This window comes from Myxine glutinosa, chromosome 4, assembly GCF_964187855.1.
Source record: "Myxine glutinosa chromosome 4, kmMyxGlut1.1, whole genome shotgun sequence".
NCBI lineage: Eukaryota > Metazoa > Chordata > Myxini > Myxiniformes > Myxinidae > Myxine > Myxine glutinosa.
The window spans coordinates 132,059,605-132,083,187 of NC_136264.1; the positions used below are offsets into that span (position 1 = coordinate 132,059,605).

At 45.2% G+C, this 23,583-nt stretch overlaps 1 protein-coding gene across 5 annotated transcripts; it reads right to left on the reverse strand.

The window, feature by feature from the left end:
* Positions 1–3,884: 3,884 nt before the first annotated feature.
* LOC137425232 (dynein light chain 2, cytoplasmic) lies at positions 3,885–16,215 on the reverse strand. 5 transcript variants are annotated; one of them, XM_068113438.2, is made up of 3 exons: positions 16,146–16,215; positions 13,298–13,444; positions 3,885–4,587 (listed from the first exon to the last, which is right to left on the reverse strand). In XM_068113438.2, exons 2-3 carry the CDS (start codon positions 13,427–13,429, stop codon positions 4,450–4,452), a joined length of 270 nt encoding a protein of 89 aa, XP_067969539.1. In that variant the 5' UTR covers positions 13,430–13,444; positions 16,146–16,215; the 3' UTR covers positions 3,885–4,449. The 5 variants fall into 5 exon arrangements, with proteins under 5 accessions (XP_067969539.1, XP_078632558.1, XP_067969540.1 ...); XM_078776432.1 differs by having other exon boundaries at positions 16,137–16,170; XM_068113439.2 differs by having other exon boundaries at positions 16,103–16,170.
* Between the last annotated feature and the right edge of the window lie 7,368 nt (positions 16,216–23,583).

Sequence of the window (23,583 nt, forward strand, 5' to 3'; positions counted from 1 at the left end):
ATGCATCAGTTTCGCTTCGCCGCTCCATGGTGGCAAAACAATATTTTAACAGGGATGTTTTGTTTGATGTAAAATAAAAATATTCCATTGCATGGCTCCAGCTATCTTACCTAACAAAAAGAATATATTTAAAATTAAAAAAAGAATATATATATATATACACAGTGATTTTTCTGTGTGCAGATGATCTGGTGTTGATTGCAGAAAGTATGGATGGACTGAAGGCAAAGATGAACAAGGGGAAGGAATGTATGGAGACAAAAGGTCTGAAGGTGAATGACGTCTTCGTCGGAAAGACGAAGGTGATGGCAAGTGGTAAAGCATGTGATGAGGTGGAAAGAACTGGGAAGTGGCCATGTGCTGTGTGCAGGAAGGGTGTCGGAGTGAATTTCATTCAATGTACAATGTGCGCCGAGTGGGTTCATCAAAACTGTAGTGGTCTGAGGGTCATTAACCAGGGTGGCAGCCTTTTTTTTTTTTGTATACAACATCGAGGCTCGTGAAAGAGCGAACATTAATCACACAGAAAGACAAACAGACACACAAAACAAATAACATCGGGAGCGGTAGACAAGATGGGGAGAGAGGGGGAAGGACACAAACACAACATTTGAGAGCAGGGACCGAGAGACATGGAGACATCGAGAGAACTGTGGGAGGGAGAGGGCTTTGGGGGGGGGGGGGAGGCATGGGAAGGGGGGGGGGGGTGGGAGAGGTATAAAACATATGGACACTGCCAAGACTTCCAGGAAAGAAGTTGGAATTTCAAACAAGGTGGATCTGGGGTGAATTAGTGGGGGTAGAAAAGATCAAGGTTTTGGATGGGGGAAGATAAGAGATGGTGGTGAACAGCTGTTTTGAAGACCTGGAGGGAGGAGTGTGATTGAAGTGAGTGTGGGAGTTTGTTCCAGAGGCGGGAGAAAAGAGGAATGAAAGAGTGAAGGTGAGCAGAGAGCCGAGATTTCGGCAGTTTAACCATCAGAGGGTTGCTGGCAGATCTTGTGCGACCTGTAGGAATATTTGGGGGACAGAGCACAGAGAGAGCTGGGGGAGCAAGGCCGGAGAGTAAAGGTGGGCGCGATTCGGAAAATGTTAAGTCCGCTTACCGCTTATCCGCTCCGCCAGCCCGTGTAGTCCGATTCGCTTCTCCGCTTCAGCGGCCGAAAATCTTAGTCCGCTTACCGGTTATCCGCTTCGATTCGATTTTTTAAAAGCGCTTCGACGTTTTTAAAGCGATTTTTGACGTTTCTAAAGGGAATTTAATGCTTTTTAAGCCTAAATAGCCATTTCTAACTACTACAAAGACAAACAAAGCTTTTAAGATCAAAAATATACATTTTTATTTAAATAAAATTTATTCAAAATTTATTGAAATAAAGTTTTCCACTCGACTCTACTCTACTCTACAGTTAATTTAAATACAATTTTAATATATGCAAGTTACATTAAAGAAAAATCTATTTGCCCGTCCTTTCTTTGACAAGTGAGTCTACTAGTCAACAGACGAGCAGTCTGTTGACTAGTCCTCGTCTTCCTCCTCCACCTCGTGGGCCTTCTTGAGGATTTGGAGGTTGCCCTTCATGAAGACGAGGGCCTCGAAGTTCGGTGCAGCCAGGGCCGACCTTAGGCCTGAGGATGTCCGACCCGTAGCTGAACACGCGCTCGACCGAGGCAGAGCTCGGGAGCGGCGTGTTATGCCTGAGAAATAGAGTTACCCAAGCATCACGGAACTCGAGCGGGAAGAGATTGGGCGAGAGCCCCGGGTTCCCCCTCAGCGGCTTCCTCGACCAGTTGTTGACCTCTTCCCTGATCTTCTCCTCGAGGTTCTCCTCCTGCTGCCCCTCCTCCATGGCGAACAGGTAGTCTGTACTGCTCGAGCCGGGCTGGACTGCTGGTTTGCGTCGCTCGTGTGCCTGTCCCTGGCACTGCCGCTGGGCTGGAGAGTCAGAAATCTCTCCATCTTGACGTTATTGCCGCTCTAGCGTCCAATAAAATATTCCGTTTTCACTTATTATTCACTTAAATAAATATTCACAATTCTAGAGTAACGGCTCAGGCTAACAGCTGATTTGGCGAATCGCGATGCGCTTTAATTTTTCGGTAGTCCGCTTACGCTTATCCGCTTCGGTTTCCGGGGGTTGTTCCGATTCGCTTATCCGCTTCGAAAACGTTAGTCCGCTGCAGCGGATAAGCGGACTTTCGAAGCGGACCGCCCACCTTTGCCGGAGAGGAGTCGGTAGAAGACAAAGACCACCTACCTGCCTGTGGTGAGTGAGTGAAAGGCCCTCAGAGATAGCTTCATCGCGGGAGATTCCAATGATTCTGAAAGCTTTGGATTCAACAGCGTGAAGCCGAGCCAGGTGTGAGGCAGGAGCACCAGCCCATAGGGGAGAACAGCTACATTCAAATGTAAGGTATGCACAGAGGGAGCTGCAGATGGAGAAAATGTGGAGTTGGATCTTGGACACAGCATGAAGCTGGAAGCTGTGAAAACATTTTGCTACCTAGGAGACATGCAGAATGGAGAAGGTGGATCAGACTCGGCAATGGTTGCTCGAGTGAGATGTGCATGGAAGAAGTTTCGGGAACTGAGTGGCGTGCTGATGAGGGGAGTGTCGTTGAAGCTGAAGGGAAAGGTGTATGCTGCATGTGTGAGAAGTGTTATGATTTATGGGAGCGAGACATGGGCAATGAACATAGAGCAGCAACGAAGGCTGGAAAGGGTGGAAATGCGAATGGTTCGGTGGATGTGCGGAGTATCGTTGAGAGAGAGGAAGACAAATGATGAATTGCGAAAGATGATGGGAATAGAGCCTGTGATGGATGTTGTGAAGAGAAACAGGTTGAGATGGTTTGGTCATGTGTTGAGGAAGGATGAAAGTGACTGGTTGAGAAGAGTGATGGAAATGAATGTAGAAGGAAGTAGAGGACGGGGAAGACCGAGAAAGACTTAGCTAAAGATGGTGGAAGAAGAAATGCGGGAAAGGGGGTTAACAAGGGGAGATGCAGAAAATAGGGCAAAATGGAAAAGATCGTCATGGGGACCGCAAGGCTAACCCCCACTCTAGCAGGGGAAAAGACCTTAAAATGCCTGTTTTGTTTGTGTATATATATATATATATATATATCGTGATTTTTCAGGAAAATTGCATCACAAATAGATCGTTGGTTAACCCAGCTGGCTCATTCTCACGTGGGTTCTGCCTTCAGCACCTGAGCAGGTCTACAATGCTAAGCAACTCATTCTTTGTTAGATTGCAAATTACTTCATTCTAACTTTCCTTCATTTTAACTTCAATGCAAGATCAGATGGTATTCATCAACTTGATCATGCAACCATGGGAATCCAATTCAAATATCGGTCCACAAACCATCATGTGATACCTATAGCAAAGCAAAATGAAGAAATACTTTTTCCATAAAGGAGACGAACATAATAGCAATCAGTTCTAAACTTATGCTGTAGTACCGACCAAAGAAGTGGGGGCAAAGGTCATGCCAACCCAGAACAATAAAAATAAATAAATAATTTTAAATAAATAAAAACCGTACTCAGGACATGGGGAATTGGAGGCAATCCCATAACAGGCATCTTCAGCTGCTGAAGGCAGCCCAGAGATGACATCTGGCTACAAAGGGATCCAGATGAAGCGTTTGCTCAATCCAAACGATTCTTTAAGCAAGCAAAACGCATTATACAATCTTCAGAATTATACAAATTTGTTCATAAAGCACGATAACAAAGGCAAAAAAAAATTAATTAAAAGTTACAAATTTAGCTCTCAAAGTTCAATGTGACAATCGATGCACACGAGTTCACATCTTCCTTGCAATGAAGCAAAGTCCAAAACGATGAACCTCACCTTTACCAGTGCAATCAAATATGCAGAATACAAGTAAACTTTATTCCGAGCTAAGTCTCCTGAAGCATTTTGTACATTTGTAACAGAATGAACTTTGTTGACATGAACAGTGCCTGAAGCTTCACGTTAAGCAGCAGCAGAGAAAATCGTGGGTAGCAACGGGCACTTGGGTCCAACGGAACGTCGAGAAAACACCGCGGAGCCTCGAACAGGCATTTTCTATCAGTTTGAACAAAAACTTACACAAACTGGTATCAAAACAGCTTGCCAAACATTGCGGCTTCATCGGCAACATTTACAACAGTATAAGTATTGAAATGGAACGTCCCTTCATTATCCAGTTAGACAACTAAAGTTTGGAATTCAGCATGCAAAATAAAAATAATAAAATTAGTAGATGCAGAACTACACAACTTACAATGACGTTTATCATGTACAAAGCTCTTCCTAATCCAAATAAATTACTGAGATGGAAATAAAATCACATGAAAATGTTCTGAAATGTAGATACTTCTGGATTCGGATCAAAACAAAATGAAATGAAACCACAGAGGCAATTGCTGCAGAGCAGGCAATCGGCTCGAGGTTATCCGGACTTGAAGAGCAAGATCGCAACCTGGCCCAAATAAAAATAAATGAAGTGCTTCGTCTCATGGGTCACATAGCTGCCGAAGTTGCGGCCGACGATGCAGTGCCAAGTTGGGTTGTATTTCTTGTCGAACTCCTGAGACAAAATTAAAAAAAAGGGGTGGGGGAATTAGGTACACAGAAAATTAGTCCTTCCTATTTGTCAAATCAAAGCCGAGACGTATGCACACTCGCCTCCCAGCTGTCAAATAGCCTGGGTTTGAACCCCCGATCTAGCTGTACACCGTCATCCCGGTGCTTCATCAATGTGTGAGCCGCCGTCCCTCGGGTGCAAGTTAAACTGGGTATCGTCTGCCAGCATTATAGTGTAGCAGCATAGCAAACCTGTTGTGCATTTTGTGATACAAGCACCAAATTTGGCACAAATGTACATTAATATGTTGCGAACATTTTCAGATATTGGGCCACTTGAAATTCCGTAATTTTTTTTTTCAAATTTCGTAATTTCAAATTTTTCGGGTGACACCGTCACAATTTCGGTCTTCGAGGCCGGCCGATATAGTGGGGCGGCTTAGCCCAAATATTCAAAAGAATTGTGCATTTTGTGATACAAGCACCAAATTTGGCACAAATGTACATTAATATGTTGCGAACATTGTGGTCAGCAATGAAGACGAGAGTCTGAATTACATGTATGCAAAAGACCTTGTGAACCAGTGAAGCAAATACACGGGTAAGCATGAATTAAATCTAGGGCATGATATAATTTCCATGATGTTTACCTCTACACTCAATGGTGGAAGGAGGTAATGTTTTGATCCCAGCTTGTCTGTATGTCTGTTTGTCTACAAAATTCCAGACAAAGCTTGTAGTAGTGGTAGTTGTTGTGGTAGTGGTGATAACAGAAATTGTTATATAGAACTGAACTTATATTATTATTATATGCAGAAAATAACTTCATTTCTATATGCCCTGCAGTGGACAGGTTAATTGGTTTATGCACTGAAGGGGTCACCCTGGTGTGCACTGCTGTGTTCTGCCTCACTGAGTTGTTCAGGTATGATGTACTCAGCACAAGCTTCCGGTCGGCCCGGAGGTGGGGGTGCGGGGCCTGTCACGGAACGTCAAAACAAACGGCCTGCCGGGGCCGCCCAAAAGTCGGGCGTGAGGGGCGCGTCCACTAATGGAACGCCTCTCGCTTCCCAGATCGAGGGCCACGTGGTCAGGAGAACCTCGTCCCTTCCGGTCACACTTTGCCTATCGGCCGGCCTCGAAGACCGAAATTGTGACGGTGTCACCCAAAAAATTTGAAATTACGAAATTTGAAAAAAAAAATTACGGAATTTCAAGTGGCCCAATATCTGAAAATGTTCGCAACATATTAATGTACATTTGTGCCAAATTTGGTGCTTGTATCACAAAATGCACAATTCTTTTGAATATTTGGGCTAAGCCGCCCCACTATTAGTTGGTGGACGTTAAAGATCCCAGTGTCCTTTGTGAAGAGGAAGCGAGCTATCGCCAGCACAATGAACAAATTGCGAATTCCTGGCCTAACCTAAAGAGGGCATTGCATCAGCGGCACACCCACGTCCTCAGCCAATAATCCTACCCCATACCAAAGTAGTACAGAGTGACAACATGGTGGTGAGAAAACAATTTTGCAAGATCTGTGTGGCACTGGTTGATGTGGAATGCACAGGTTGTTGGCTTTCATTGACAGTTATCAAATGACTGCTTGAACTGAAATGTGTATCAAACCAAATGGCCACTCTCCTGAAAGTGCCCCATCAATCAATAAACAAGAGGACATCATGCAGAGAATGATACTTGCAAAATCCACACCTCCTCCAAAAAAGGTTGCCATGGATACATCAAATTGTCCATTTCGCTAACATTAAAAATGACGATCTTAAAGCTCGATTCAATCGGATTAAAATTGATGATTTTAGAAGTTTGACCTTAATAGTTGATTTCCCAATTCAGTGATGCACTATGCAATGGCTATTTAAATTTCAAGTCAATCGGATTAAACTTGATGATTTTTTCAGATGAAAATTGATTTTAGAAATTTGACCTTAATAGTCGATTTCCCAATATTGATTCCCAAGCCTGGTGTTGGCTTAGCGGTTAGGGTGCCGGCTTGGGATCCTAGGATCCTGGGTTCGAATCCCGATCGATCGCTGAATTAACACCAGGGGGGTTGACTCAGCCTGTCATCCTTCCGAGGTCGGGAAATCGAGTACCAGCTTGCTGGGATGAATGATCCCGTGTGTACCCCGGCTTAGAATAGGTACACCGTATCCCTGCGCATCGTAAGAGGCGACCAAGGGTTGGCGTCAGGAAGGGCATCCGGCCATAAAAACATTGCCTCACACAGGGAACCATGATTGTCATGGGGCCCACAAGGCCAACCCCCGCTCTAGCGGGGAAAATGGCCTTAAAACGATCATTCATTCATTCGTATTCAAAGTGCTTTGTGCATAACCAGGCAAGCAATTATTTGATTCACCCACACGAAAAAAAAAAAAGAAAAAAAAATTGAAATAAAAACCCAATGATTTATTCAAAATGCCAACAGGATTAGAACATCACCAGGCGATGCCGGTTACTCCTGCTAGTTTCCAATGCGAGTCGAAAACATATTTTAATCAGAACAGGGCATCAAAAGTGATGAAACTCGAGACTTTTATTACTGCCACAAATGAGGAGCAGGAGAAAAATGCTTAAAATGGCAGCTCAGGTCCTGCTTGCTTCAGGAAAACGTTTGTTATGGTGAAGGATGGGACATTTAGCTGCAGCTTTTGCGTGGGATCTCGTGGGAAATGGAAGGATAAACCTATTCCAAAGAGGCTCGATTTAACTGATCGACGATTATGCCGGAAAGGCTCTTCCAAGAAGTCTTGACATTGGCATTCTTGCCGCTTGTACCGTTGTATGATTCCAAAGGACTTTATGAAGTTGCAAAATGCATCACTTGCGCTTGTTTTTGCACCTGCTTGAAATGGTATTAATCCGGTATGTTTTCACAAATTGCACAACTTCTTTAATTCCACTGAAAGATTATCTTGTCACGGTTAACTCTTGGAGTCCATTTATTCTTGGTTGCCGTGCTTGATATGCTGCCTCCCTCCATACAAATTCCTGAAGGTTATTACTTGCAAAATCGAAGGTTTTTCAAAGAAAAAGGTTGGTCTTGTGCATTGTTCTGTCTGGTCTGTCGCCGACAGGTCACAATTTTAAACTGATCTTAACGAAACTTCACCAGATGGTAGAGTTGATCATAAGCAAGAAACATATTTATTTTGAGGTCGAAGGTCATCTTAGTCAGATTTCTAAAATCGTCATTTTTCATCCGATTGACTTGAAAATTAAACGGCCATTGCACAGTGCCTCACTGAATGGAGAAACTAACTATTGTTTTTAAGGTCAAAGGTAAACTCAAGGTCAAATTTGTAAAATCAATTTTCATCTGAAAAATCATAAATTTTCATCCGATTGACCTGAAATTTAAATAGCAATTGCATAGTGCATCACTGAATTGGGAAATCAACTGAATATGAATGAATGATCGTTTTTAAGGCCATTTTTCCCAGCTAGAGTGAGGGTTAGCCTTGCGGGCCCCATGACGATCATGGTTCCCTGTTTGAGGCAATGTTTTTATGGCCGGATGCCCTTCCCGACGCCAACCCTTAGTACCTATTCTAAGCCGGGGTACACACCGGGATCATTCATCCCAGCAAGCTGGTACTCAATTTCCCGACCTCGGAAGGATGACAGGCTGAGTCAACCCCCCTGGTGTTAATTCAGCGATCGACCGGGATTCGAACCCAGGATCCTAGGATCCCAAGCCGGCACCCTGACCGCTAAGCCAACACCAGGCTGCACACAGCACTTTGTAGGGGCAAAACGCCTCATGGTCCAGCTACAGTTACGTGCAAAATGTGGGGGTGGGGTGGTAAAGGCTAAATAAAAGAAAAAGGGGAGGGGCCTCGAGTTTTTCAGAAGGTGAGACCCAAAAGGACAAATCAGGGATGTATTGGATAAGGGCATTACATATTGGAAGTGTGTGGAGAAGAAAAATTCCATTATTCACAAATACCAGACGTGGATACCTCAATTTAGAAAAGGGAAGATACCATTAAACATTACAAATAATACTCACCGACAGTGGGTTTTACCTGAATGATGGCAACAGTACCTGAACCGCCATGGGAAGCAAGTAAAGCTGATGTTAACCCTTCCACTTTACTCCAACGGTAAGGAAAAGCCCAATAAATCAGTTTTACTTCCCTCCCATGGCGATTAGCACTTCGACATAAACTTCAACTTGATAAACGCTATCATTCGAATTTTCAGTAGAAGCAGACACGAACCTCGACCAAGCTTCGTATTTTTAAATCTTTCAATGCAGTCGGCGCGCTACTTGGTACAGTTGGCAAAATGCATTTCTGGACAAGTTACAGCAATTGGATTACCGAGTCAGCAACGGTAATCCATTACGACTTCACATTTGACGAGCGTCCCTTTGCTTTCAATCGGTCTTGGATTTATCTTCAACAGAGGGGATGATGAAGAGGTCAGAGCGATCACAATGATAAACAAGAAATATTTGGAACCTTTCAGGGCCACTTCCTGCATACAACACCAAGCAGGAAGTCTCATGTTTGGGAGCTCGAGGGATTGAAGGCTGATCCAATAAGATTGAAAAGCTCGTCAAAGTTAATGAGCAGGCAATTTGAACGATGGGTTTTATTAACAAAGTTATGCGAACCGCCATGGGAAGCAGAAAATGCTGACATTTCATGCGTTCACTGCTTCGGCAGAGCGAGAGCAATGTCTATTCTGATGAAGGTCGAACGCCTGTGCTACTTTATTCCCACTGTGGTTAAAAATGCCTTCAAAAGTCTTAATGAAATATTAAAAATAAAAACCAATCGCTTTCTACATCAAGCAAAAAACGATGGAATTTTGCCACACAAAATATTACATATCAATGACTCTGCAAACTCCAGGGCCAAAATAAAACTTGTACTCTGCTTTGAATGAACGAGTGTGTGCGCACACACACACACCACACAACACACAACACACAACACACAACACACACACACACACACTTTTGAAACCACCCATGGGCATTCACCGAAATGTGCAGCTTAGTTTTCGAATCACAACTTGCAAACAGCACGTCCTTATGGACGGGAATGTTCTCGCAGAATTGCATTTTACTACGACTTGTAATACCCGTTCCCAACAGGAGTGGCGCTGTGCCATACATTTCCAGAAATAATTAAGTGTTTCTTCCCCCCCCCCCCCCCATCCCCCCAACCCCCCCATCCCCATCCCCCATCACAATCACAATCTTTTTTTAAACACCTAAAACCTCCCCATGCACACAGAGTACAACCACCAGTTTTCAACTCATTCCATGCAGCGTTTCAGGAGTGCATAAAAGGCAGTCAGACACGACAAATTACGGTATGATATGTACAATTACAGGTTATAGCCGGCGAAGCCGGTGTTGTGAATGAACGCGTACGTATTATGTTGAAAAGCCAGATTTTGCTGGATCCTTTGAGAATTTCGAAGCTTTGACACACCAAATCGCTCCACGGAGGCCGCCATCTTGCGGATGCGGAAGTACGCATGAACAATTGCGAAAAAGTTCAATAGGAGTTTGTTTCACCCGTCTTTGTTTGATTCACAATCTTATGCATCTCTAATTTGTAATTAAAATACTTTAAGACCAACATCGTTCCCCGGGCCCTGGTCATCTTCAACGAAAAATCTTCATCAAACACCAGAACAAATGAGATTCGAGCATTTGAAAAAATATTTTTAAAAAGCTTATTACCGCGTTTGAGGCTGAAAACGGCGTCAAATATTCTAAAATTGAGAAGAATTATTTTTTAGAAATCTCGCGGCCGTAGGGGATAGCTTTTCACGGCCGGAAATATCCGAAGTCAAGTCGGAATTCACCGAATTAATCAAGAAGTAAATTTTATAAATTTTAATCTCATCCAGAATGCAAATGGTGTCATTTTAGGTCTGAAATTTACCAAGTCTTACCAGGTACGGTACCTACTACACCTACCTACCTAACCTACTGATGCCATAGTGATGGGTAAAATAGTGGCAACAGGCTTTGGCTTCGCCGGCTCATTGCGGCTTTGCAGTAGGGTCATATTAGATTTTATGTACTATGGAAGAACTAAATGATGAGTAGACCCACGGGCAAGGACTGCAGTACCTTTCCAGTCCAAATAAGGTGCATCAGGGATTAATGTAGAGTTTGACTATACACTTTTATTTATTTTTCAAGAGATACCTGCTCTCAGGGACACGCTGAAGAGCGAGGGGGGAAGAGTAGAGATGGGTCAACATTTACAGCAAGCATCAGTAACAATGTGCAATGTGTCACATGCACAGGCAAGCATCACAGGTCGACAACCCACCCACATGGGGGCAGGGAAGGGAATCATTTTGTGTCCATGACTCCAGCATGTATGCAAAATTTGGTAGAATTAGGCCAAGCTGTTTGAGTCCATGCGAACATAGATAAATGCTGCACTGTATTTTAATGACTAGAAACACCCACTCTGCTGGACTGGCATGTTTTTTTTTTTTGTTTTTTTTTAAATAATGGTAATATTATGCTATTATCATTGTTGTTACTTTTGTTATTGGAAGCAGCCTTGGACCAAAAAATAAAAAATAAAAAATAAAAAATAAAAAAACCACGATAAGGTGTAACGACACTCAAGCTGCTATCTATACACCTTAGCAGGGCGTTTTTCTAAGTTGGTGAAAGGCAACAAAACATGGGGATTCTTCAGGATTTTTTTTTGCATTCGAGTCCAACACAACATAAGCGACTGCGAGAATAAGACAACAGCCTCTTACTCGTGATACAATGAAAGCCTCCAACGTCACCAGTTATACCTTCTTTCCACCACAAGGAGCAGCGCTCCTGGTACACGTTTACTAGAGTCCCTGTATATAGAGTTGTGTCAACTCAAATTTGGACGCCATTTTGTGTCTAAGTGTGTCGGATTAGATATACATGTACATTCGCGATATGGGGTGATATATTCTAAACCTGCTAAAAAAAATTACTACACATATTTAGTCTTATTATTACATACAGGTGATATTTGTTTTGTCAAAAACTCAGCTATTGCCGTGAAAAAGAGCTGTGTGGTGATATTAAAAGTGGTATGGCAATGCATATTACAAGCCAACACTGCATATAAGAGCTAACATTATAAGTAAGACAAACCAATGCTGTCGTTCTCTGAATTTTAATAACTTTTAGAAAGGAGTGTGGGCATATCCAATATTTTTTAAAGGGTGCCGAGAGCAATTCCGGTGTAGGACTTCCAGCCGACATAGTCTAACACACTTAAAGTTAAAACAAATTCTGTACGTGGTATTGCCATATTTCTATAGTGTACAACTTTAGTTTTATCGACATTTATATTCAATTTCCATTGTAATGATTTAACAAGCTGCAAGTCAGCTTCTGTCTCTGACATAAGGAAAACGTCATCGGCATCTAGTAAGATTGAAACGTTCATTTATTACTACACCCTTGCCCAGAACTCTGATGGATATTGCCTGATCGATTAATGTTTCAGAGCTGGCGACTTAATTAATACTTAATTTTCGACTGCGCCAAGCCGTAATTAAACAGAGAAAAAACTTTTAAAAATACCTGCAGTGTGCACGGTTCGTCTAGTCGAACAGATATGGAAAAGCACAGATAAGACGTCGTATTCACCATAACTTGTTTAATTTCCCAAAAATGTCCCAAATTTGTCTTCTGACTTTATCACTTGGAAATCTATACATCTTATATTTCCCAGATTGGTTTGAACAACCAAAAGCAGAACCAGTCATTTTGTTTGGCAATAAACAACATTCCCGTACCAAGCTGACGTTCACGCACGGTGAAGTTAGACACAAAATGGCGCCACGAAATCACGTGACCAGAAATCTCGGGTCAGCGCATGGCGCAACTCTTTATACAGGGACTCTAACGTTTACATAGACAATGTGTCGGCCCCACCTTCAGAAGCCTCTGGGAGAAGGGACTGGTGAAGGGAGGGGGCAAACAACCTCTCAGATTAATTTTTTTCCCTGTCAAGTTTTGCTGAGATTCCACAAGTAATGATCAAATACATCGACCACCAAATTACCGATTTTAGTACGATTGACAGTTGATTCAAGATGCACAATGAAAGGATGTGTAATCCAGAGTGCAGGTAATGAATGCTACAATTAGACAAGCCAACCTACCCCACTGCCAGGAAAAATGGCCAATGAAGAACATCTGGATCACAAGATGATCTTCAGCAGATAAGATAGCCGACTAATGAAATTGCCTCACGCGACAGGTGCTCTGCCACCATTCCCCATGGTCAAAAAGGTAAATATTAGCAAAACCCAAAAATGTCTCCCATTTCTTTTTCCTCAAGTAGGACGGTTATATCGGCTTTCGACGATGCTGTGCCTCAAGAGAAGCAAAGGACACATGGGATTCATCACAGTCCAAGGCATGCCAACAAAAATTGTACAAAATTGCAGCACATTGCTCCCTAATATGCACGGCGAGAGATAACGAATGAACACGAAAACCAACAAACGATTGGGCCTCGTGCAGGCCCAGCACCATCGCTTAGCCTTAGACATGCGTTTCACTTCAACGAGGAGATGCACACATTTATGGTCTGCACTTAAACGATAACATCTGGTCTTAGTTTAGCTCCTGAGTTGTTCTTTTACATATCCTTGTTAAAAAATAATAATAATAAAAAATAATAATAATAATAATTCAGAAATACCTTTTTGATGAATGCAGCGATGTCTTTCTCGATGTTGTACTTCTCCAGGGCCTGCATAGCACAATCTACAGCATCCTGCTGCATCTCCTCAGACATGTCTGCATTCTTGATCACTGCTTTGCGCTCACCCATCTTTGTTCGTTATTCCTAAAGAGCACAAAAGGTGGTAATCAAATTACCAAAGGTCATAATCGATAGTTCAGAACACACCAATGCTAGAACAAGCACATCACAATACAGAATGGGAATTCAAAAAAAATTAAAATAAACCCAACCCCAATGCCAATAGGGACACCACCTCCAACTCCCCCAATAAAATAAGCACCACCAGCCTCCCCAATGCGAGTGGAATACCACCTCAAAAAATAAATAAATAACCATCATCTCTAAAACCCCCACCCCATCACAACTTCACATTACTTCATCCCCTCCCGACCACCTCCTAACCAAAATAACAATCACCACAATTCCTGACAAATTGCCCCCAATATCCCCGGCCACAGCCCCCCATACTCCCGGCCACAGCCCCCCCATACTCCCGGCCACAGCCCCCCAATACTCCCGGCCACAGCCCCCCATACTCCCGGCCACAGCCCCCCCATACTCCGGCCACAGCCCCCCCATACTCCCGGCCACAGCCCCCCCCATACTCCCGGCCACAGCCCCCCCATACTCCCGGCCACAGCCCCCCCATACTCCCGGCCACAACCCCCCCCCATACTCCCGGCCACAACCCCCCCCCATACTCCCGGCCACAACCCCCCCCCCATACTCCCGGCCACAACCCCCCCCATCCTCCCGGCCACAACCCCCCCCCCCATACTCCCGGCCACAACCCCCCCCCATCCTCCCGGCCACAACCCCCCCCCATACTCCCGGCCACAACCCCCCCCCCCCCATACTCCCGGCCACAACCCCCCCCATACTCCCGGCCACAACCCCCCCCCCATACTCCCGGCCACAACCCCCCCCCATACTCCCGGCCACAACCCCCCCCCACTCCCGGCCACAACCCCCCCCCCCATACTCCCGGCCACAACCCCCCCCCCATACTCCCGGCCACAACCCCCCCCCCCCCCATACTCCCGGCCACAACCCCCCCCATACTCCCGGCCACAACCCCCCCCCCCATACTCCCGGCCACAACCCCCCCCCCCATACTCCCGGCCACAACCCCCCCCCCCCATACTCCCGGCCACAACCCCCCACCCATACTCCCGGCCACAACCCCCCACCCATACTCCCGGCCACAACCCCCCCCCCATACTCCCGGCCACAACCCCCCCCCCATACTCCCGGCCACAACCCCCCACCCATACTCCCGGCCACAACCCCCCACCCATACTCCCGGCCACAACCCCCCACCCATACTCCCGGCCACAACCCCCCACCCATACTCCCGGCCACAACCCCCCACCCATACTCCCGGCCACAACCCCCCACCCATACTCCCGGCCACAACCCCCCACCCATACTCCCGGCCACAACCCCCCACCCATACTCCCGGCCACAACCCCCCCACCCATACTCCCGGCCACAGCCCCCCACCCATACTCCCGGCCACAACCCCCCACCCATACTCCCGTCCACAACCCCCCACCCATACTCCCGTCCACAACCCCCCACCCATACTCCCGGCCACAACCCCCCCACCCATACTCCCGGCCACAACCCCCCCCCCCATACTCCCGGCCACAACCCCCCCCCCATACTCCCAGCCACAACCCCCCCCCATACTCCCAGCCACAACCCCCCATACTCCCGGCCACAGAGCCCCCCATACTCCCGGCCACAGAGCCCCCCATACTCCCGGCCACAGAGCCCCCCCATACTCCCGGCCACAGAGCCCCCCATACTCCCGGCCACAAAGCCCCCCATACTCCCGGCCACAAAGCCCCCCATTACTCCCGGCCACAGAGCCCCCCATTACTCCCGGCCACAGAGCCCCCCCATTACTCCCGGCCACAACCCCCCCCCCCATACTCCCAGCCACAGAGCCCCCCATACTCCCGGCCACAAAGCCCCCCCATACTCCCGGCCACAAAGCCCCCCCATTACTCCCGGCCACAAAGCCCCCCCATTACTCCCGGCCACAGCCCCCCTATAATCCCGGCCACATCACAATCCCCCCACCCCCATCGTAATCCCCCCCGCCCACAACGTAATCCCCCCCGCCCCCATCATAATCCCCCCCACCCACATTTTAATCCCCCCCACCCACATTTTAATCCCCCCCTCGTCCCCATCATAATCCCCCCCCTCCTTCCCCATAATAATCCCCCCCCCTCCGTCCCCATAATAATCCCCCCCCCCTCCGTCCCCATCATAATCCCCCCCCCCCCCTCCGTCCCCATCATAATCCCCCCCCCCCTCCGTCCCCATCATAATCCCCCCCCCCCCTCCCCTATATCCCCGGCCATAGTCCCCCATCCCCACCATCTCCACAACCCATCAGGCACCGCAAATAATACAAAACGATCTTTGCACAACAAACGTTTCCACGTCCTAATTATTACAAAATAATGCAATTTGGAAACCCAAGTCACATCGTTGCAATCACAGTCAAAATCGCATTTCATAAACAGCCTCTCGCATCACCTTACAACCGGTAAACAAAGCGCACCACCAACGACTCCCCTCCCCCATTCCCCCGTTACCTTAGAACCGAAAAACATCACAGATCACAACTCTCAACATCGACATCCCGTTACGTCACACCTTGAGCAAACAGCTCCAACAAACCCAACCAAAAGATGCTCCAATAAGGAATGTAGCAAACACGTTTCAATAACCTGCCGCGCTTACTTTGATTAAACCCCCAGTAAAGCCGCGCTCTTACTTCACTCACCGCCTACAGCTGCAGCACGAACCTCCAACCAAAACGAATCACCCTTCGTCTATTTACTTATACGAAGCACGTCATCAGCAATCCCGCGCGTCTGATTGGTCAACACACATCCAAACTCGTCTCTGATTGGTCCGAAACACGCTGCGGCATTTCATGCTCTTTTCCTCAGCAGTTTATTCCGTCCCAGAAAGCATTGCGCGATCGTCATCCTTCGGCGCGAAATTCAAAGGTCCATGTGCATGTTAAATGTTAATCGTGTGTTCAGCGCTGCTGTCGCTCCCAAGGGGTATTCGTCAATTCGTCATTGTTTCTTTATCGGCAATAGCGGTCGCTTTTAATACAATGAGACGGGTAAATGATAAATAATATCATCGAAATAATAACAAGGATACTAAAACAACAATTGCAGCTTTTCTGCGTATATTATACGTTATTTTTTTTTATCACGTGACATCAAAGTTGCATCCAACGGGATCCCCGTCACATATGTGCGCCACAGCCCCCCCATATCCCCGTCACATATGTGCGCCACAGCCCCCCCCATATCCCCGTCACATATGTGCGCCACAGCCCCCCCCCCCCCATATCCCCATCACATATGTGCGCCACAGCCCCCCCATATCCCCGTCACATATGTGCGCCACAGCCCCCCCCCATATCCCCGTCACATATGTGCGCCACAGCCCCCCCCATATCCCCGTCACATATGTGCGCCACAGCCCCCCCCCCCATATCCCCGTCACATATGTGCGCCACAGCCCCCCCATATCCCCGTCACATATGTGCGCAGGATGGAACCGTAGACCGAGCACACTGGTCTATCAGACGTGCACCTGGTTGTAACATACATGCCTCTAGGAGGCACAGCTCTACACACCTGTCTTTTCAGACATGTCTCCACAAACATGGCTCCAACATTTTGCTTTTGACCAGAAAGGCTTCGATGAGGGACATTGCCTCGCCTGGAGCCCTGGACCCACTAGGCCTAGAGGTACGCACACTATACCGCACTCACCACTGAGCTCTCCAGCCTGAGTTCGAATCTTGACCCAGGTTGCAGGTACAAATTCTCATCGTTGTGTTTCCCAGGCATCGTTGTGTGTGCCATCCCTCGGACAGACATGTAACGGTGTCCCACGTTACAAGGTGCCAGGGTGAGTCACAAATCCCAGGACACAAGTTTAGCTACTTGTACAACATTTGTTTTTACCATGTACTTATAATGTTTGTTAGTTTTTTCAGATAATACAAAGAATACATTAAACCAAGATGGCAGACACCAGTCCATTTACAGTGGACGTGAGGCAGGTATCAGTGGTGTGGTGCAATGAGAGGACAAACACAAACAAGACGATGAAATAGGTGCAAGAAGACTTTGAGGAGTGTTTTGGAAAACCAGCACCGTCAAGATCAAATCTTCATCTTTGCGTAAAAAGGTATTTCAGACTGGAGGTGTACTCGATATCAAGCGCAGCGGACGACCAAAAATTCGTGACTTGGAAATTCAAACAAATCGAAAAAAATCATTAAGAAAATGTTCTGCAGAGTTGGGTGTTTCACATTCATCGTTATGTCACACAATGGATGAAGAACTTCACATGAAACCATACAGGCCAACTGTTGTTTGTGAATTGTCAGATGTAGATCATGAAAACAGGTTGACAGCTTGTGACAACGGCCACACTTCTGTCACCACCGCACAGTCCAGACCTGACCACGTGTGACAATGCTCTGTGCGGGATACGTCAAAGCCAAGGTTGCAGAACATCGCATGGCATCTGTTGATGAACTGGAGCACATTCAGGAAGCATTTGGCACCGTGACACATGGTATTTTGGTACATAACATGTGGTATTTTGGTACATAACATGTGGTATTTTGGTACATAACATGTTTTATTTTGGTACATAACATGTGGTATTTTGGTACATAACATGTGGTATTTTGGTACATAACATGTGGTATTTTGGTACATAACATGTGCTATTTTGGTACATAACACGTGGTATTTTTGTACATAACATGTGGTATTTTGGTACATAACATGTGGTATTTTGGTACATAACACATGGTATTTTGGTACATAACATGTGGTATTTTGGTACATAACATGTGGTATTTTGGTACATAACATGTGGTATTTTGGTACATAACACGTGGTATTTTGGTACATAACACGTGGTATTTTGGTACATAACACGTGGTATTTTGGTACATAACACGTGGTATTTTGGTACATAACACGTGGTATTTTGGTACATAACACATGGTATTTTGGTACATAACATGTGGTATTTTGGTACATAACACGTGGTATTTTGGTACATAACATGTGGTATTTTGGTACATAACACGTGGTATTTTGGTACATAACATGTGGTATTTTGGTACATAACATGTGGTATTTTGGTACATAATACATGGTATTTTGGTACATAACATGTGGTATTTTGGTACATAACACGTGGTATTTTGGTACATAACATGTGGTATTTTGGTACATAACATGTGGTATTTTGGTACATAACATGTGGTATTTTGGTACATAACATGTGGTATTTTGGTACATAACACTTGGTATTTTGGTACATAACACGTGGTATTTTGGTACATAACATGTGCTATTTTGGTACATAACACGTGGTATTTTGGTACATAACACATGGTATTTTGGTACATAACACGTGGTATTTTGGTACATAACACGTGGTATTTTGGTGCATAACACGTGGTTTTTTGGTACATAACACGTGGTATTTTGGTACATAACACGTGGTATTTTGGTACATAACACGTGGTATTTTGGTACATAACACGTGGTATTTTGGTACATAACACGTGGTATTTTGGTACATAACACGTGGTATTTTGGTACATAACACGTGGTATTTTGGTACATAACACGTGGTATTTTGGTACATAACACGTGGTATTTTGGTACATAACACGTGGTATTTTGGTACATAACACGTGGTATTTTGGTACATAACACGTGATATTTTGGTTCATAACACGTGGTATTTTGGTACATAACACGTGGTATTTTGCTACATAACACGTGGTATTTTGGTACATAACACGTGGTATTTTGGTACATAACACGTGGTATTTTGGTACATAACACGTGGTATTTTGGTGCATAACACGTGTTTTTTTGGTACATAACACATGGTATTTTGGTACATAACACGTGGTATTTTGGTACATAACATGTGGTATTTTGGTACATAACATGTGGTATTTTGGTACATAACACGTGGTATTTTGGTACATAACACGTGGTATTTTGGTACATAACACGTGGTATTTTGGTACATAACACGTGGTTTTTTGGTACATAACACATGGTATTTTGGTACATAACACGTGGAATTTTGGTACATAACATGTGGTATTTTGGTACATAACATGTGGTATTTTGGTGTATAACATGTGGTATTTTGGTGCATAACATGTGGTATTTTGGTACATAACACGTGGTATTTTGGTACATAACACGTGGTATTTTGGTGCATAACACGTGGTATTTTGGTACATAACACGTGGTATTTTGGTGCATAACACGTGGTTTTTTGGTGCATAACACGTGGTTTTTTGGTACATAACACATGGTATTTTGGTACATAACATGTGGAATTTTGGTACATAACATGTGGTATTTTGGTACATAACATGTGGTATTTTGGTGTATAACATGTGGTATTTTGGTGCATAACATGTGGTATTTTGGTACATAACACGTGGTATTTTGGTACATAATACGTGGTATTTTGGTACATAACACGTGGTATTTCGGTACATAACACGTGGTATTTTGGTGCATAACACGTGGTTTTTTGGTGCATAACACGTGGTTTTTTGGTACATAACACGTGGTAATTTGGTACATAACACGTGGTATTTTGGTACATAACATGTGGTATTTTGGTACATAACACGTGGTATTTTGGTACATAACACGTGGTATTTTGGTACATAACACGTGGTATTTTGGTACATAACACGTGGTATTTTGGTACATAACACGTGGTATTTTGGTACATAACACGTGGTTTTTTGGTACATAACACGTGGTTTTTTGGTACATAACATGGTATTTTGGTGCATAACACGTGGTATTTTGCGTCAGTTTTCACACCAGGTGGAGAAAAAATTATCTCTTGCCGTTACAATGGCGGACGTCATACGGGGGTACACAATGTCTAAGGAGTTATTGTAATTGTTGTATTACTGTAGTAAGTTATTATTACTCCTCTTATGTAATACTGCAATATGTTATTACTCGTGCGGCTTATGGCTCAACCTGGTGGTTGGTGGACATTAAACATCCCATCGTGTTCTTCGCGAAGAGTAGGCGAGGTATCTCCGGCACGCTGTACAAATTACGAATTCCTGCTCGAACCGACAAAGGGAATTGTATCATTGGCCCAGTCCCCTCCCCCACCCCCACCAACCAATGATGCTGCTCGCAGCCATGTGCTGCATACTTAGAAGGGGCGTTTCAATACAACACCCATAACACCATGTTTGTATGGTCAACGTTAAGCATACAATGTTCATGGTAAACACATTATTTCATATCGAACCCTGACATAATATTTTCACATAATCAAAAGAATAAACCTCAAAATTGTAATAACTCCATAAGCTTTTTTTTTTTGTTTTGTATACAAGGTTGAGACTCGTGCAAGAGCTAATATTGATCACAAAATGACAAACTGACACATAAAACATGAAACATGATAAATGGAGCAGGACAACAAGATGGAGGGTAGGGACATCGGGAGATCTGTGGGGTGGTCTGGGGGGAGGAGGCGTGGGAAGGGGGGGGGGGGGAGAGGTAAAAAAAAACACGTGGACACTGCTAGGACTTCCAGGAAAGAAGTCGGAATTTTAAAAAAAGGGGATCTGGGGTGAATTAGCGGGGGTAGAAAAGATGAAGGTTTTGGATGGGGGAAGATAAGAGATGGTGGTGAACAGCTGTTTTAAAGACCTGGAGGGAAGAGTGGGATTGAAGAGAGTGAGGGAGTTTGTTCCAGAGGCGGGAGAAAAGAGGAGTGAAGGTGAGCAGAGATTCTTGATTTTGGCAGTTTAACCATAAGAGGGATGCAGGCAGATCTTGTGCGACCTGTAGGAATATTTGGGGGACAGAGCCCAGAGAGAGCTGGGAGAGCTAGGCCGGAGAGGAGTCGTTAGAAGAAAGAAAGACCACCAACCTGCCTGCGGTGAGTGAGTGAAAGGCCCTCGGAGTTAGCTTCATCGCGGGAGATTCCAATGATTCTGAAAGCATTGGTTTCAACAGCGTGAAGCCAAGCTAGGTGTGAGGAAGGAGCACCAGCCCAGAGGGGAGAACAGTATTCCATTGAGCTGCGGATGAAAGCCTTGTATGTGGTGAGGAGCTCAGGTGTGCCAAGGAAGGACTTCACACGATGGAGGATGCCCAGTCGGCGACATTACCATTCTTCAAAAAGACAAGCTCCCACATTAATGAGGTGTGTGTATACCCTAGACTGGAATACATCAGCCATTGCACCGAGAGGTTCAATACAGTCCAAATTTCTCTGGGGAGTATACAAACCGCCCCCCACCACACCTGCCCCCCACACCCAGCCACCCTCGCGTCTTTAAGGGAGGACGACATCCAGACCCCCTCCCCCACTTCTTAAATCTTAGCGATGGGATTGCCTGATTATGTTTTATCATATAATAAGCAGGCAAGGATCTAATGCGAGGTTTTACAATTAGTTTTCATCCAACACTAGGTATTATAACAATGGCTGTGTTTCATTTGGCCTTGTTAGGGTTCATCTCGTTCACGGGGTGTTTGAAATTGGAAAAATACATAATCACAAAAATTGGAAAACTGCAGAGAGGAAATGCAAAAGCCCAACCAATTTGAGGCTTGGTGAAATAAAGATCAGTCTCACAAAGCGCAACCGTCAATCGAAACTGTCCTGGACTTTTTGTGATATCCTGCTCACAATGAAACAGACAGACAGACAGATAAGCAAACACACAAACAGGAGTGAAAACATAATTCCTCCGTTCATTTTCGGTGGCAGAGGTAACAAACAGACAGTCAAAGAAGAACAAGAAATACGTCATGCATAGCATATTAGCATATGATACTTGCGAAATCCATCAAATAAGTTATTCACCTTTGGCCGATGTTGACCTCAAAAAGAATTGGTGGTTGAATTTACTGACCCGATATGTAAATCCTCTTCACATTTCAAGTCAATTGGATGAACATTTAGGATTTTAGAAGTTTGACAAAGTTGTTGACCTTTGACGTATGTTAATCTTGGGGGGTATGTTAATCTATGTTAATTTCACACTCTCACTGTGTCTCTCCGAAAAGACCGACTGGACAACCCTCCAATCTACTTTCTCAACAATCCTCTCCAAGAAGTTCTGGCACTCAGGCTTTTGGGTCTCACTATCTGCCATGATCTTTCCTGGGAAAACCACATTTCAAATCTGGCCTTCAACGCCAGTCGCCGACTGGGCATCCTCTGTCATGCGAAGTCCTTCCTTGGCACACCTGAGCTCCTCACCACATACAAGGCTTTCATCCGCAGCTCAATGGAATACTGTTCCCCCCTCTGGGCTGGTGCTCCTGCCTCACACCTGGCTCGGCTTCACGCTGTTGAAACCAATGCTTTCAGAATCATTGGATCTCCCGCGATGAAGCTAACTCCGAGGGCCTTTCACTCACTCACCACAGGCAGGTTGGTGGTCTTTCTTTCTTCTACCGACTCCTCTCCGGCCTTGCTCCCCCAGCTCTATCTGTGCTCTGTCCCCCAAATATTCCTACAGGTCACACAAGATCTGCCTGCAACCCTCTTATGGTGAGACTGCCAAACTCAAGACTCTCTGCTCACCTTCACTCCTTCATTCCTCTTTACTCCCGCCTCTGGAACAAACTCCCTCACTCTCTTCAATCCCACTCCTCCCTCCAGGTCTTTACAACAGCTGTCCACCACCATCTCTTATCTTCCCCCATCCAAAACCTTGATCTTTTCTACCCCTGTTAATTCACCTCAGATCCACTTTTCTGAAATACCGACTTCTTTCCTGGAAGTCCTAGCAGTTTCCACGTGTTTTTTAAACTCCCCCCCCCCCCCTTCCCATGCCTCCACCCCCCAAGCCCTCTCCCTCCCACAGATCTCCCGATGTCCCTGCTCTTCATTTTGTTCTCCCACTCCCTTTATCATATGTTTTATGTATTATGTGTCAGTTTGTCTCTTTTGTGATCAATGTTAGCTTTTACACGAGCCTCGACCTTCTATCCAAAAATAATAATAATAATCTTTTGACCTAAAAATCAATAGGCTTCTTCCTTTTGACAAACTCTTCGTGTGCTGGCTTGGGATCCTAGTATACTGGGTTTGAATCCCAGTCGATCGCTTAATTAACGCCAGGGGGGTTGACTCAG

Coding starts and splice junctions, on each gene's coding strand:
- LOC137425232 (XM_068113438.2), bottom strand. CDS start 13,429: ATGGGTGAGCGCAAAGCAGTGATCAAGAATGCAGACATGTCTGAGGAG. Junction 4,588..13,297: donor TCGCTGCATTCATCAAAAAG/GTATTTCTGAAT, acceptor ATTTTGTCTCAG/GAGTTCGACAAGAAATACAA.